Source organism: Miniopterus natalensis, chromosome 5, assembly GCF_054644295.1.
Source record: "Miniopterus natalensis isolate mMinNat1 chromosome 5, mMinNat1.hap1, whole genome shotgun sequence".
In the NCBI taxonomy this organism is placed as follows: domain Eukaryota; kingdom Metazoa; phylum Chordata; class Mammalia; order Chiroptera; family Miniopteridae; genus Miniopterus; species Miniopterus natalensis.
The window spans coordinates 24,057,076-24,074,999 of record NC_142085.1 but is presented as its reverse complement, the minus strand read 5'-3'; the positions used below and the strand labels follow the sequence as shown (position 1 = coordinate 24,074,999).

The following is a 17,924-nucleotide window of genomic DNA, read 5'->3' as shown; positions in this document are numbered from 1 at the left end:
GGCAAGAGTGGTAGTTTAGATAGTAAAAAGTGGTGAGATTCTGAATATAAGTTGAAACAACAATTCCTGACAGATTGAAAGTGAGTAGCAAGGAAAGGAATTTCAAGGTTTCCAGCCAGAGCATATGGAAGGATATTGTCATCCACTAAGACAGAGAAGGTTGATGCTATTCAGCAGGTGTAAAGGCAGGGATCAGGAGTTCAGTTTGGAGGTGCTGATTTGAGCCATCTATTAGGTATCCAAGTGGCGATGTCAAGTAGGCCATGGAATGTATGAGTCTGGAGTTCAGGAGAGAGATCTGGGCTGGAGAAATAAATTCAGTTGGTGTCAGGTTCAGATGGTTCTCAAAGCCAGGATGAGCTCAGAGACTGATGAGTTCATCAGAGAATGAGTAAGAACAGAAGGGAAAAAATACCTAGAACTGAGTATGGGACACTCCAACATTAAGAAGTATAAAAGTACAAAGGGAAAAGCCTAGGAAAGAACACTGAAAAGTCATAGCCAGAGAGGAAAAGCCAGCAGGAAAAGATGGGCAGGTCTGCATTCTGACCCATGACGATAGCAATGTGGAGGTGATTAATAACCTTGAAATAAATATTTTTTATGAAGAGGAGCAAGGAAATAAAAGTGATTGGAGAAGCTTAAGAAAAAAAAAAAAATGGGCAGAGAAACATTGAAGAAAGTAAGGACAGACAAATCCTGCAAGGAGTTTGCTGTAAGGAAAGACCATAAATGGAGTATTAGGAAGTGGAGTCCAGAGAAGTTTTTTATTTTCATAATATCTGAGAAATAACGGCATGCAAGTATGTTGGTAGAAAAGGTTGATTACAAAGAGGCAAAGTGGAAAATTGCTTCTGCATATCCTTAAATGGTGGAGAGGGTTGGTGTCAACACTAGAGCAACAGGGATTTAGGTGGGAGCATGGATGCTCCATCTATGTAAGAAGTGGAAGAAAGAGTATGGGAGAGTGCATGCTGAGAGGCGGAATAGGTGAGACTAGGAGTTATTTCTGATTGCTTTAATCTTTTTTGGTGAAATAAAATTCAAGATTATGCACTAAGAGCATGAGGACAGAGGCATTGGGGATTCAAGACAAAAGGAAAGATTTTTAGATAATTACTTGGGGTGGAACAGTAAACAGAATAAAAATCCAGAATATAATTGCCTAGGAGTATTAAAAAACTACTTGAAATTTGTGGTTATAAATACGAGTGAAACCAGCATAGTTATGACTGTATTATGGCTGTATTCAGATGCACAGCTACAGGTACAAAACAGGCTGATTTTAGTTTAACCAGACTTGAGATTGTGCTAAGCCAATATGAAGAATCAAGCAAAGGCAGAGGAGTCCGGGGTGGGTGTGAGTGATTATAATGAGTCACCACAGAATTGTTACAAATAACAAAGGGGGTGTTGGCATCAAGAAGAAGAGGGCCAGTTAAATGGTGGTCAGACTGGATGGAATTTTCACTGAAAGTATGTATGGGCGGAAAGCCATTTGGGGTCAGAGTAGTAGAGGGAGTGGACTGGAAAGAGGAAGTGACGGAGGGTGAAATGCATAGGCTAGAGATAAAAATTTTTAAAAGAAGTCAGGCAAAAGACACCTGAAGACTATACAGCTATAAAGGGACTATTCAGGGAAACTGGAGAAGTCAGACAGAGACTCAAAGAAATTACAGACATGAAGTCTCTAAATACAGGCCAAAGATGATGACCTTAAAAGACAACGAAAAGAAAGGGATGAGAAAAAATTTTTAAAAAATATTTCAGAGGTGAAAGCCCTTGGAGAATACACACCAAATACTACAATAAATATTCAGGGATCTATGGGACAGAGTGGAGAAAACCATATACAATAATTAAGAATTATAATAAAAATATGATTAAAATATAAAAGCAGATATAGAAGATTCAGTGTATGTATAGCATATACTTTTAAAAAGTGAATATAGCTAATTCAAGGATAAAAGAGAGATTAATATGAGTATTTGAATAGAAAAGGTCATGTCACTTATAAGGAGACAAAACCCTGTGGTTGGCCAGAGATTTTTCTGCAGGAAGACTCAATGCCAGGAACTCTGGAGCACCATCTACAAAGTTTTAAAGGTCCTATAGTCCCAAAATTTTATACTTATTAAAGATATTCCTGAATAAAAAGAAAACAAACACTTTCTCAAATATGCAAGAAATTAGGGACCACAGGCATAAAAGCCCTTCTTGATCAAAAATAAAATTCACCCAATAAAATAATTAATAAAAATTAACTCAAGAACACAAAAACCAGTGTCAATATTTGCTTATCCTTGACTCCAATAATATATAAGAAACTATAAAATATTTATATTATGGCTTCAGAGAAGGATGAAAATTTTATAATCCTTTAATGTGTAAAAATAGTATTACTAACATATGTAAGGTATATGAGAGGAGGTGAGGTGGGAAAAGATATAAGAATGATGAATTTCCTCATCTTGTCTATTAACAAATCAACATAATCTGAAACTGAAATATGAAGTTAAAAATGGATTGTTACTCCAATAGTTAATTCTTTTAGTATACTTTCCTCTTAAGTATATAGTATTCTTTTAGAAACTGTCATCTCTTGTGTTGAAGAATTTTAAAAAATCTCATTTCACATTATTTCATGATATTTCATTAAATTCAAGTGAAATTAGCCTGAGTGTATTTTAAAATGCCACTATCCCATATTATCTTTCAATTTTTATTTGCCTAACTTTCCATGAAGAGAGATAGACTTATATGACATGCTTTTTATTAAATATTCATAATGATTTGGGAAATTTAATATGACTCAGTGGAAAAGTAAAGCACCCAGTGTTTAAAAGAATATTGAGAAACTGGAATTCTTATATACTGCTAATGAAACTTTAGGAAAATTTTCCTTGTCATAAAATTTTAAGTACTTTAGTATCTCATTTCCTTATAAAATGCATCTAGTTATCTATCTAGCCATCTTTCTCTATAGCTATATATTTAGGAGATATACCAAACTACTCCAAATTCTCGAGAGGTTATCACTGAATAGTAAAATTGTCTTTACATTTTTTTTCTCATCTGTAGCTGTTTTAATATCCTACATTAACTTGAAATATATTTCAATTCTAAAATGAACATGTTTTTCACATTTTTGAAATCAAGAAAAGCCATCAAAATCAGTAGTGTCTTAGATTCACTAAAATGTAATAATTTTATAATGGAAATATTAGAGTATTCCAAATAAAGGAGGAACGATGATTAAAGAGACATCACAGAGGACAACTAGTCTACGCACCTTGGAGGCGACTCAGACCGTTTCAAAGATCAGGAGAAGGTAACAGTTTGGTGGTAGGAGAGGCAGTTTTTGTGCAGGTTCAATCCAATTTAAAGAGGAAGAACATATTCAACAGGAAAGAAGTTATTTACCATAATAGGCAGATGAGAAAAGTGAGGGTTTGAGATGGAAAAAAAAACACACAAAAAAACCCCGAATCTTTTCAGTAGCCTTTCATCTGAATTGAAGTGCGACACTGTGAGAACAGGCCTGCAGATGGGACATCAGGATGAGACTGAGAAAGCACTGGACAAAGTGGTCTCAGGTGATCACACTCTCTTTCTGAAATGGAACCAAATTTTGAACCTATTTCTTGCCCCTGCAGGGCTGAATGTGTGTTATCCACAGATTTGATAAATATTAATTCCACAATTCTCACATAAATATAAATAATAATCTTATATTGACTTAAAAGTGACCCTCCTCTCTCTTCCTGCTTAATCTCTGCCATTTGCATTTTCATTCAAAACCTTTTCACCAAATATTAATATATTTTAGATTTGCATCCTTGCCTCCATTACGCCATAGGTAAAATATATTATTTTCTTTCCCTTGGACAACTTTTATTTTGTATCAGACTTTCTCAATACAAAGGGGAATTTTGGTACCTAAATGCACTACATGAACATTTTTAAGAATTGTCTTACCCAGTGAGTTTGACTGCATGTGTCTGAAGCTTTCGGTATTTTTCTGATTCTTCATTTGTGCTGGTCACATGTCTATATATCCCTGACTTATAATGGAAGAAATCCTCATGGACTTTCATTATGGCTAAAATAAAGCCGAACAGGAAAAACGACACAGTTAAAAACATTATCTTTTAAAAAATCCAGAAATTCTCACAAAACGATCAATGGATAAATTGCCAGGAGTTAAATTTAAGAAGGGATTTTGCAATACAGCTTAATTTTGATTCCTGTTTAACTTAATTGGCTGCAATATTTTCTCTTTTTTTTTAACTTATTGGGGTGACATTGGTTAATAAAATTATGTAGGTTTTAGGTGCACAATTCTATAATACATCATCTGTAGATAGCATTGTGTGTTCCCCACCCCAAGTCAAGCCTCTGTCACCATTTCTCTCCCCTTTACCCTCTTCTGCCTCCCTCCACCCCTTTGCCCTCTGGTCATCACCATGCTGCCGTCTGTGTCTATGAGTTTTGTTTTGTTTTTGCTTAATCCCTTCACCTTTTCCACCCAGCCCCCCTCCCTCCTTCCCTCTGATAGCTGTCAGTCTGTTCTCTGTGTCTATGAGTCTTTCTATTTTGTTAGTTTCTTTGGAGAGTATTATGCCAAGTGAAATAAACTGGTCAGAGAAAGACAAGTACTGTATCATATAATGTCACTTATATGTGCCTGCAATATTTTCCTGTTTTAAGAACAACTTTCAGCTGTTTGAGTGTTACTTACGTATACATTATTCCTTTGAAACACTATATATTCTTAATTGACAGAAGCACTATAACCAGGAATTGAGCCTCTTGCAACAAAGAACCACTACCCTTGGCTAGTGATTTGCAATTTCTCCATTAAACTTAGGCCTCAGCACAAGCCTCTTGAAACTCCAATTAAGCTAGCAGAGAAGGGTGAGCCTAGCAAACTGGGCTTAAAGTAATGGTCCTTAATCCTTAGAAATAAATACAAATCTTTCCTTGGTGAGCTTGATAAAAAGAAAACCCTTGGCAAAAGACTATTCTGACAGGCTTCCATCCTAGCAGCTCTAGAGAGCTGATTCGATGCTGTATTCTTTAGAAAGGAAGAGCTTATACTTTATAATGCTCTTCTTCATTCCCTCACCTAGATTACTTCTTTTCTGTATTGTGTACTTTGTTCAAGGGCTTGGGCAATTCAGAGTGAAGACTTTAAATTTCTAAATGTGAACTGAAAATACTTTTAGTTGGGACAAAATAAGCACCCTTCATAACAGGGTGCAATGTTTGTCTACCTTAGTTGACGTGCATTTTAAATAAAATAGGAACTGAGGTCACCGGCATTTGGTAGATACTAAAATGAAGTTCCTCCTCCAAAGTCAAATATAACTTTTTAACGTTCCACTTTTTATTTCATTTTTAATGTTCCATGCCTTTTCTAATGCTGTTCAAATATTCTCAAAAGAGGTTAAGTTTTCTTTATCGACTTTTAAACACATTTCCATTGGTTTTTAAGAATTTATATAACTGTTCTCTATGCAGATCTTTGCTTCTATTCTCTTCATAACCCAAACTTATTTTTAACTCTATGTATTTTAGAAGAATGCAAAAATGTTATTTATTCAGCATTCTATTGCGTTTTACATCCTTTTGTATCGAGACTGGGGAAAAATGCAATGTGTTAGCCGGGCAACAATAGGTGGACAATCACTGTGCATCTACAGCAAGATGGATCAGCATTTATAAAAATGGGAGGATATTGTTAGTGGTTCTCCTCTTCTATAGAACCACTGGCTTCTTTAGCTTTTCCCAACTTTCTCTTAACCACTATGAATAAAATATGTACTTCATTGCTGAAAAAACTGCCAACTAAAGAAACATGGGCGAGAAGCCATCACAATGAACTTGAAGGCAGCTCCTTCTTTCAGTCTCTGACACCCAAACAGACTTGATGAACCCACAAACATTTAACTATATAGCTACTGTAATGCAATTTTATTTCTGGGAAACTGCAGCCCAACCAACATACAGAATTATCGTATGCTTGAGGCCAGGGTGAAGCTCTCCTTCACTGCAGCCCTGTCTTTCGCTCTTGGCTCAGGCTGGCAGGAGGTAGGTTCTCAACAAACATTTGTTCAATGAATGTTGAATACTTTGCATTTCAAGTTTATTATTTTGAAACTGTATCTATTTTTTTTACTTTTTAATTTTTTATTGATTTCAGAGAGAAGAAGGGAGAGGGAAAGAGAGATAGAAATATCAATGATGAGAGAGTCATTGATCAGCTGCCTCTTGCACCCTCCCACTGGGGATGGAGGAATCGAACTGCTATCCCCTGGATCATAGGTCAATGGTCAACCACTGAGCCTTGCCGGCTGGGCCTCTTTATTTCTGAATTATGTGAAATTCATGAACATTTCACTACTTGACCATAAAAGAAACCTAAAGTGTTCTGTTTTAAATAATTATGATCCAAATTTCTTTTGACGGGGAGAGAGAGAGAGAAAACAAACTTATTACAGTAACAATGACCTGAAGATTCTGAGATGGTTAAGTAAACTTGCTCAAAGTCATTTAAGTAGCCAATGTGGAAGTTGAATTTTTAAATTCATCCTTGAGTTCAGACGCCTGTGCTCCTTCAAATTTGTCACACACACTCCACTTACTGAGGCATATATTTAAATTACACATGCATTGCCCTTTTCTTATAAGAGCCAACAAAAATGATGCAATTGTAAAGAAAAAATTTTTTTTATATTTATTTGTTTCAGGTTTTGTTTAAGGCCCAAGGATTTTTAAAAATTAAATATGTCCCAGGATATGTTTAGTGTAAGCTTCAGTTTCTCAATAAATATTTAGTGGTGATAACAATCAATACACATTATTCAACACAATTTTAAAATCAATGGTTCCTGCTAGACATTGAATCAATACTAATTAGATCAGCATTCAGAAAAACAGAAACAAAAACTGGCCAATACTTCCTTAGGTATATATAAAATATTTTAAATTTAAGTTATGGTTTATTTCAATTTCTTTTGTTAATTTAAATGTATTTGGTTCATCCCATTACATTGATAATCTATTTTGGGCCTTTCAGTGTTCAGATCCTGTATTTCCACTTTAGACCTCACAAGATTTGTTCTTCTATGCCCTTCAAGGCCATGTTTAATACAGAGCATATAAGCTGTGAATGTATCTTTAGCTATGCCATCAGTGCAAAATAAATATCAATAGATAAGCAGAGAAACTATGTATCAGAGATATCTTAAAAATCAGTCAATGTACAGTAAGTTAGTATATTATTTTCTTTTTTACTGTTTCCTATCCATAACACAAAATTGATCAAAATAGAAAGCCTTTTATAAAATACAAAATCATACTGGCTTATTTGATTTGTCTTGAGTTTATAGAAACAGGAAAGTATCTACTTTACTTTTACTGCTAAACCTCAATTTTTTTTTTTCCAATTCATTACCTAATCCATTTAAACTGAAGGTGAGAAAATGTTTAGTTTTCTATGTATGAATTTTAAATATGAGCTCCATTGCTTATATTTGACTGTCTGCTTGGTTCATAATCATTTTAGAAATATTTAGCAGACTTTCATCAAATGTGTCATTAATATTTAAGAATTAAATTTATGGGTGAATCTATTTTTTTAATAAAATGACAACTGATGAAGTTATTATGTAAGTGTATTTCCCATGATTGCACTGCCCTTAGAACTGTTGAATCCTATGAACACTCTAAAAGTAAAACTTTTCTTTCTTTTATTAAGCTCCTTTTACATGAGCTAAAATGTAATGTTGCTTATTAAAGGATAAATAACACACAACCATATTTTATCTAAGTTTACCTTGAACTGGTCCATTGTGCATGATTTCTCTCATTATTTCAGTTTCCTAGAAGAAAAAATATCAATGAGCATTGTTATTGTTATCAGAGGATACTAATGCCATTGTCTGGTATTTAATGTTAGGTGCTGTAGAATCAATTTAGGAGTTACACAACCCAATGAGCCTTGACCAGTTGCCATTCATCATGCTTTTGAAATACCCACATGTGAAATGCCCCACTGATGAAGGTGCCAAAAACAAGATGCACCATTTATTTCATTGACTTGAACACTGACAATAATTTTGTAATGGAGAGAAGATATAATAACTTTTTATGGTCATAAAAAAAAGTAAGTTAAAACCATGTTTAATCATTGGCAATTAATGCCATCCCCATTCTCTTGATCACAGGAGCAATTCCAGATGTGTGTTTAGTATAGTTCATTAATGTAGAATTAGCATACAAATGTTGCTACCCAGTGTGTAATACAGCCCTTAGTAAAGAGCCAGGCTATTTATTCATTCGTTCATCTATGCACATGTATCACAGAGTACATATCACTGTACACCACGATAGAAACAGGCATTGACCCTGAACCTATCCCCAATGTATTTACTGTCTGTGGGCTAGACAGAGAGTAGCACAACTAATTGCATTACAAATTGATGAGTTCTGTTACAGAGACAAGCTCAAAGGGCCATAGATGCAAACAAGAAAGGGAAATTAATCCTACCTAGGAGTCAAGAAAAACCTCACAGAGAAGATCAAGTTTTGACCTAGGCGTTGACACATGTGTGAGATTTTACCAGATGGAAATAGGTGATATAAGAGGAATCATCCCTTGGCTAAGTAGAGAAGCATGAAAGAGAATGGTGTATCTAGGAAGCAGACAGTGGTCCTTATGTCAGAAGCCCTATGGGTGGGTGGAAGGGTAGATGCTGGCCAGACAAGAGTCTGTAATAGCACAGGTCAGAACCAAATCATGAAAGCTTGTATGCCGTGGTAAGAATACCAGACTGTATTCTTCAGGTAACTGGGAAACTGAAGGTTCAGATATTCTGAAAGTGAGAAAGTCTGGGTAACACACTGACATGATGGAAAATTTGCCAGTGCTTTCAACATGGCAAACTGGAATCCAAAGGTGTCTTTTTCCCATTACAGCTGTTTACTTTAATTATTTTGTGGAGTAAGGCAAAGGATTGACAAAATGAGCTACAACCACAAATAAAAAGTCAGTTAAAAAAGGTTTTATTTAGTTTTGTCAAGTATAATTAATTAAAACATAATTTAAAAACTCTATTTCCATGGGCATTTTTAAATGTAAGTCAATCATTTATGCTGCCAATATTACAGAGATCAGACCCAAACTGGAAATCTTTAATGGGTACTTTAAGAATACCAAAATTAGCCCTGACTAGTTTTGCTCAATGGTTAGAACCTTAGCTGCAGACTGAAGGGTCCCGGGCTTGATCCCATCCAAGGGCACTGTACCTTGGTTGCAGAATTGAGCCCTGGCCCTGGCCAGGGCTCGTGTGGGAGGCAACCAATGGATGTGTCTCTCTCACATCAATGTCTCTCTCTGTTTCTCTCTGTCTCTCTCCCTTCCACTCTCTCTGAAAAGCAATGGAAAAAATATCCCCAGGTGGGAATTAAAAAAAAAGAATATAGAAAATTTTACCTGAAAACATAGTATTATCTTAGACTGTAATAGTTTTAAATAGTTTTTAAATATTTTTAATAACAGCAGAGCTATATATTTTTGAGCAAGTTAACCCCTGTTAATTCTTGCCACTTAGACTTACATTGGAAGAGACTCTGTATGGAGGAGAACACTGGTAGATCCTATTAGATTTCTCGATGTTGTTGGGACATGGCTTTGTGGCATGCCGTTTTCCCCGCCCATCAGACCTACTGGCCATGGCACAGGCATTGTTCGTAGCATTTTGGTCCTTGAAAAGTGGATAGCATGCATGGGATACCAGTCTGTGAGGAATAAGCAAAATAGTAAAAGTAATACTTAGGAAAATGCCATAACATTCCATCTATATGCAATTTTACTGAATTAAACATTCTGTTTACTTACACGTGTAACTCGCAAAATGTTGACTGATCCTAAAAGAGCAGTCTACTGATGTTACACTCTCCCCTGCCTCCCTCTTATTTCCTCATTATAATTTTTTTAAATCTTGCTTCAACCCACTTTAATAAGTAATTCTATCCACATTATAGCATTTCCTGAAGGTGAAAAGTGATTTTCAATAAAATCTGTGGTAATATTTATAGGGGAAGTACTTCTTCATTCTGCATCTATAATTATGCATAATGTACAAGAGCCAAATTTAATATAAAAGGACAATGAATTTCATTATACTTAGATGGGGTATTCTGATAAATTATATAAGCTTTAGAATTAAGGGTATTTTTTTACATTTTTATTAAGTTATAGATACCCTCTCATAAGACTTGTATTATGTGTCTATATTCATAATACTTTGGAGAAATAGTATATGCTAATATTTAAAGTTAATAAAATAGAAAGTTATCTGACATTACACAAAAGATAAAGAAAATAATTTCAATCCCTGATTTTGAAAATGAACATAGATAAGTACAAATTATTTGGCTCCAAGTCTAACATAATTCATTGAATAGCGAAGCAGATGTTAAGAAAAATAAAACAATGGAATTGGTTTTATAGATATTCAATGTTGAATTGGCCATAGAAATATACATTAGGATTGGTTCAAAATAATTCAATAGTGTTCAATAGAGTAAGAAAATCTGGGCAAAGAGCATAATGAAAGCAAACTCATTAAAAACCTAACCACTTCAAAAAAATAAATCTTGCATTAAATGGGATGAGTCTAATCCATTGGATTGTGTCACCCCAAATTCATGTGTTAAATCCCTAATCCCCAATGTGATGGTATTTGGAGATGGGGCCTCAAGGAATGATTAGTTTTAATTGAGGTAAAGAAGATGGGACTCATAATGGGATTCATGTTTATATAAGAAGAGGAAGAGACAGGAGAACTCTCTCTCTGCCCTGTGAGAACACAGTGAGAAGGCAAGCCAGGAAGAGGGTTCTCTCTAAAAACTGAATTGGCTACATCTTGATCTTGGGTTTCTCAGTCTCCAAAACCATGACACATTAACACTTATTAAGACACCCAGTCTATGGCATTTTGTTATGTTAAACTAAGCAGACTAATACAATGAGATTTAGTTGGGTCTCAATGATCATTTATATTTTTAACCTCCTAAAGGGCCTTAATTTTTATCATAGTACAAAGCAGAAGCCAAACAAGCACTAACATACCTGAAAGTAGCAGCCCAAGTAGTCCATTCTAAGCACTACTTTATAGGCAAAACGTGAAAAAAAAAATTAAAGAAATTTATTGCTACCCATCAATATCTGACCCCCACTCTTTCATAGCCCATATCTGTTCTATAGCAGGTCCAGAGCACTCGGTGGATGAGGAATGAAAGATGAGCAGTACATATGTGTACTACTAGCTATCACCTGCAGTTTACTTACTTAAATAATTCAACTCTTAAGTAGATGAGCTCCCCAAGTAGACACAAGGGCACTGTGTGGGTATCAGAGTATATGAGGAAAGAAATGCAACCTGCCTTTTCTCATCAAATGGGATGGGGATATCGATGAATTGAGGTAACTGTAAATTACTTCTTTATTTTATTCATCGGATTATTTTTGTTTAAAATATGTCTTTATTGATTTCAGAGAGAGAAAGGGAGAGGGAGAGAGAGAGGTAGAAACATCAATAGTGAGAGAGTCATTGATCGGCTGCCTCCTGCACGTCCCTGACTGGGGATCAAGCCTGTAACTGGGCATGTGCCATGACCAGGAATCAAACCTGGATCTCCTGGATCATAGGTCGACACTCAACCGCTGAGCCATGCCATCTGGGCATATTCATCTGGTTCTTAACCTAACTTACCTGACATTATCTACTCATCTACTTGGGTAACTGAAAAGGTGAATAGAGGTATCTGTGATATCAATTACACTATTCGCTCCATGGGGATTCAGTGGAGCCATTTGGCTCAGAGCAACAAGAAGGCAATGCTAACTTGAGTATTTCTATTAATTTAGGAAGTATACACTCTTCAAATAATTGCTTCCAATAGTTTATAAACTCAATAGATACCAAATATAGCGTACATTTTTATAGATGTAGCATTTATATTTGTACATATTTTTGGTAAAAATTTTGAAATATATATATTTTCCCTTATTCTAACCCTAAGCAGCCCTCAGAAGAATCCTAGAAATACAGGTTGGGCAGCTATTTACCCACGTTTTCTCAGGTACCACCACGCCCTATCGATGCTTCCGCTGTTGCATCCGTGACGGTTCTTAGCGCAGCAAGAAATCAAATTCTGAGGAGACAGATTGGCTGTGTATCGACCCTTAGACTGAATTGCTATTCGGTCAGCAGCCACACCTGTTTCAAATAAAATGTTGATTAATATTCAAATGGCACATGGTATTTCTAATAACTTACATACCCCTTTTTATTTGAACACTAAGCTAGTCTTCTAAACTTTATGTAATTTAAAATTTAGGCAAGATATCTTAATATATTTTTGTATTCCAATATGTCAGCTGTCACAAATTCAGTCATAATTTTTGTCTGATTTTGGTATTGCCCCATTGTCTTATCAACCTTAGAGACTTTTCTATTTGTTTCTTTCATGTTCTATATACTGAATTCTTCATTAAGAAATCTGTCAAATGAAACTCTTTGGGGGCCAGGGCTATATATGACTTATATTTGTATCTCTTGCACCTAGAACAGTATCTTACATATAGTCATGGGTAAATATATATTTTTTGAAATGAATGTAACTAAACTAAGAAAATCAGTAAAACTGATTATAGAAACATTAACCAGAAATTCATCTATGTTAATCTGATATTTTGGAATAAGTTGAATTTTTGGTTTTTAAACTAGTATCTAGTTTAACTGCCCATGAGACCATTCTTAAGTTAATCCAGACTAATATGATTCTATCTTATAAAATATCTAAAAGCCACATAGCACACTTTTATGCTTTTAATATTCTTGAAAATTATGATCCTAATCTTATTTCAGTAGACATAGAATTTATATACATATATATATATACATACATATATACATATATATATACACATATATATATACACCTTTTATGATTGAACCTTACATTCTTCTGTTTAAATAACTTCCGAGCATGGTTGTTGTTAATCAATTTATCCCTTTTCCCAACACATATTTATTGACTACCTACTAGAAGACAGCTGTGTTAAGCACTAGAAATTACAATGACAAACAAGAAACAAAAGAGTCATAACTAATCAACCAGTAGAAGAAAACTATAGATGTTTTCATTTTGATCATGCTACCATGATAAACTAATATGAGTAATGAGATTATAAAAAAAAAAAATTGGAGCACGTGCCATTTTGGTACAGATTGTGGTGGTGTTGTCTGGTATAGTTTCAGTGTAGATGTTTAATTTGTTACTTTTAATTAAAGGCACCAAAGTCATAACAGTTCTTCTATCCATCAAGTTTTCTCAGAAAAAAGTTATCATTTTTGCTCATCAAAATTGTCTGGGTACTAGAACCCCTCAAAGTGCTAATATAGAATTATTCTAGAATAATTTATTTTAAAATAATTCATTTACACATGTATTTCTGTATATACATGGTTTTTATGTAACTACAGCATATGCTCATTTCCATAGTTCAATTGCTGGCACATTTCAGATGCTCAGTATGTGTTGAATCTATAACCTCCTACCTCCTTCTCGATTCCCAACCATTATTGTGCTAAGACATATTTCATAGGAGCAAATGAGATTCTACTACCACATCTGTTCTCCTCAAGAAAACCATTCCCTACTTCATAAACGAAAATAGATATCCTTTGATGCTTTGACTTTCAGTACAAGGGATCAGAATCAAATATAAATTTTTGAAATGTTATTGTAATTATTCTTTAGCTTAGAATATACTTTGCAATGTAGAGAAACAGCGTTCAAGGAGTCAGAAACTTGGCTTCCAGGATCATTTCTGATACTGCTTGGCTTTCAGCTCTGGGAAAGCCACTTTACCTATATACGCCTATTTATAAAACTAAAGACTTAAAAAAGGTGACCTCTAAGGTCTCATGAATCTGGAGATTTCAACTAAAGGACAAATAGTTTAAATTCTGATGGTCCACAATATGTTGTTCTTATACAGACATTTCTGAATCTCAGTGAAGGTTTAGACCAAATTCACCAGAAATACTTAGAAAAGGTCAGAAGATAAAAGAATGACTCAGTTCAGCAAATTGTTTCTGCACTCTTTTTGAAAACTTTTATTGGGCTTTACCTCTGAGACACACTCTTATTTTCTCTGCTTATTTTATTCTGTCTCCAAATTTTCTCCGTGGCTTGTATCACTCCCAACTCCTTCACCTCTTCTTCAGCTTCTGACATCTTGCTGGAATTTTATTTGACTAAATAACTATCGCTTTATAGATGTATCTATTTCTAATGTCTTATTTATTCCATTTTATAGCTTTTAGCTTCTTTGAACGATAAATTTTCTTATTTTAACTACTACTTCCTGATACAATTTCTAGATCTTCACAAGAACCTAGTTTCTTCTTTTCTTTACCTAACACATTAAAAAGGATGGCACTGGCCTGATTTTTCCTTGCTGAATACATAGGACACGAAACTGGGTCCTCTGAAGCCCCCAAAGTGTTGAAAACCCTCTTTCTAGTGTTTTGGGGACAAAATCAGGCTTTGTCTTGAGCTGAGGCCTTCTGTGGGTCTGTGACTAGGGACCTAAAAACGCACTGTCCAAATCAGCCTAGCAAGCTTACTTACTCTCAGCATTTTACCACCAGTATCTTTCCTAGGACATCTTCAGAAATACCAGTCTAACCTAAAGTTAAAGCAAAATGCTTATATATCACTTAGGAGGTGTAATACATTAACCGCATGAATATAAAATGACAAATGATTTATCTGATTAAGTCTCTCTCCACCCATCTGGAACAGGGCTCAAAGAGGTCCCCTATGGATCCCTAATGCGCTGAGGACAGACATCAGATAGTCTGGGAGGATTTATATTCTGGGGAGAGGAGTAGGAGGCAGCTTAGAGTTAACAGAGGGAGCCACTCCAGAGGTGACCTTGGCTACTGTCATTATTTCTAGAACAAACTAACTGATACTACGAAGTAATAATATTTACACAAAGATATCAGCACATTTCTGTGCCAAGGAATGCCCCTCTTCAGAGCTGGCTCCTCTAGGAGCCTATGTACTTATTTCACAATGCTGTCAATGCTTAGACTGTTTTTGAGTACTCTTTTGTAATTTCCTTTAAAGCTTAGAGCATAGTTTTATGAAGATCTTTGATAGCAGCCAATAAATATTATGTTAGTGTCAATTTAATTGCTGGAATAAATACAACAAGCACTCCTTTGGGATAATTTGGACACCAAATCTTGGCATTAAACTGAGTATTGATTTACTGGACTTGTGAACCTATACAAAAATATCTATAAAAGATGTATTACTATACTTTTTTTGGAATGATCAGCAATACTAATTTGGAAGTTACTCTCATTAAAAGACTGGATATATTACATTAGACTCAAACTATATATTTGTTTTTACCTACAATGATATTAAACCCACTTAACCCATTATCAGTTAATTCTGGTCTTACTTTATATCAAATTAGTTTACCAATTTAATATATTTTTTTTAATATTTTCAAAAGAAAATAATTTAAGAATTATATAGGTTTGTGTATATTAGTATTATATTATGAATGAAAAGGAACCTTACATTCATTCCTCTTATTATCTGGCCTTAACTTCCCAAGGACAAAAATATTTAGCAACTTTCCTTTGTTGCTCGTTTGATTTACTCTCTAAAATTAAACTCTACATGCCAATTTTCAGAGTAAAATGGATTTTTATATAATCTTCAGGTTGCTTTCTCTGAAGAATAAGATTTTATTTTAATTAACCAAATGTTAATATTTTACATTTTAAAACCTTTTAATTACTGTCCCAAGATCTAGAGTCAAAGAGAGAATTTATAAGGAAGTAATTAAAATGACTTTATTACTTGCAGTGGAAAAAGCCCATGACGCAGCGCAATTTTTTTGATCCAATGGGCCATGAGTCCAGCCAGGCCATTTGTAAGAAGCAACAAAAAACTCTGGAAGGTCAGTTATTGCAGGTAAAGGAGCCTAAGGAAGAAGCACAGATGTGTCATATTTTTTCAAATGTATCCCAATAACCATTAGAGGAAAATTCCATATCCTTTTATGTTTATTATTGTTTTTTATTTTGTACATTTACTCTTTCTCAACAACATCACTGAAAAGCATTAGTTATGTATGATTTCTAATTCATATATGTTTAAAAATGGCAACTCAATGTGGGGAATCATAACATAATATAAAGTCATAACAACAATACACAGAATGCTTTTTCTGGGTTACCACACAGTACAATAATTTCTGCCAATGTTTGTCATCTTAAATCAGAATTTTGGTCATCCTGTGAAAGCCTGCATGGTGTTATTTAAATTTGGCTTCATAAATAATATTTACTTCTATGTCTCTCCTATGTTGGAGAATGTGTGAAATTAATTTTGAAACAATACATTTGTGGCAACTATGCATTAACACACTTGGAGCCCCAAGATACACCAATTTTACACCAGTTATTGGGAAACAAAAGTGGGACAAATTGGTTGACATTTATAAAGCCTTTGAAGATTAAAAAAGACTTCAGAAAGTGTGTAATACCAAATGTACAATACCATTATGTCTTAAGAGAGCATGTTAAAGTCCTGACAGAGTCAATTTTCAGCTGCTATCTTTCCAAGAAAGCAAATTAAATGTTATAGACCTTGCTCTGTTCATGTCACTCAAAGAAAATCTAAAACACAATGCCCTGTTCTTTCCCAAACTTTACTAAAGAGTGTTAACTTTCACTTCCATAAAAAAATCAGAACTCAAACCAAATAAGAATCAATTATTTTTTATCACTTATGTATACATACATGTTCACATGCACATGCATCACTTTTGAGACTGCTTTAAAGTTTTTAAAATATTTTAATACTCAGTATTTTCTTTTGTCTTCTCAATAGCTCTGATATAATCAGGGCAGATATTACTATTTTATGAGTGAGGAAATAAATTTCTAAAAGTTAAATGACGTGCTAAGTCCTCTCAGTTAAATAAGAAATAACCCTGAAACTAGACCCAGGTTTTAGAATGCTTAACAGTATGCTCCATGTAGCATTTCCCTACTTCATCATGAATACATGGATGCTGTAACAGAAGTAAAATATCTGTGAAAGTTAATTGTCGATCTATTTAAAAGTTTTGTAATTATGCATTGAGCAAGTCAGGCTACTGATCCAACTTTTTGCAAACAAAATATTTCTGATAACTATATAATACCTTTAAGACTAAAGTAAAATTGAAAATTTACATGTCTGCTTGAAGAGCTACCCATCCAAAATATTTATAAATTTGAAGTTTAATGAGAAAGCTCAGTTTTGATTTAAAAAATTATTATCACCTGATAAGAAAGTTATTAAGTCCTGATTTGCATTACTAAAAACACTGCTGTTTAGATGATGGAAGAAAAGTACAGGAAATGTTGAGGGGATCACAGTAGGTGCCTGCTAATTTTAGATTATTATGCCATTAGATTGACCGCACTGCAAAAATTTATAGTTGGAGCAGAATACATTTACTGCTCTGAGTAGATAGTTTCCGAGATAGAGAATCACTCTCCAAAGGTGTCTTTCTAACAGGGACAGAAATACAATAGTCCCTCCTTATCAGTGGTTTTGCTTTCTGTAGGTTTGGCTACCTAAGATCAACCATGGTCCAAAAATATTACATGGAAAATTCCAGAAATAAACAACTGGTGAGTTTTAAACTGCACGCTATTCTGAGTAGCATCCTGAAATGCTGCACGGTCCTGCTCCTTCCACCTGCGATGGGCATCATCCCTTTGTCCAGTGCAGCCACGCTCCCCTCCCACTGGTCACTCAGTGTA

General features: G+C 34.5%; 1 protein-coding gene across 1 annotated transcript in view; it reads right to left on the bottom strand.

Moving 5' to 3' along the window:
* Window positions 1-17,924, bottom strand: part of TINAG (tubulointerstitial nephritis antigen) — a 70,605-nt gene that overhangs the window by 30,563 nt on the left and 22,118 nt on the right. The window contains exons 5-9 of the mRNA XM_016198058.2: window positions 15,967-16,090; window positions 12,140-12,290; window positions 9,624-9,804; window positions 7,841-7,886; window positions 3,979-4,102 (exon numbers count right to left, since the gene is read on the bottom strand). Coding sequence (XP_016053544.2) covers window positions 3,979-4,102; window positions 7,841-7,886; window positions 9,624-9,804; window positions 12,140-12,290; window positions 15,967-16,090 — 626 coding nt within the window. The remainder of the gene's footprint in view (window positions 1-3,978; window positions 4,103-7,840; window positions 7,887-9,623; window positions 9,805-12,139; window positions 12,291-15,966; window positions 16,091-17,924) is intronic.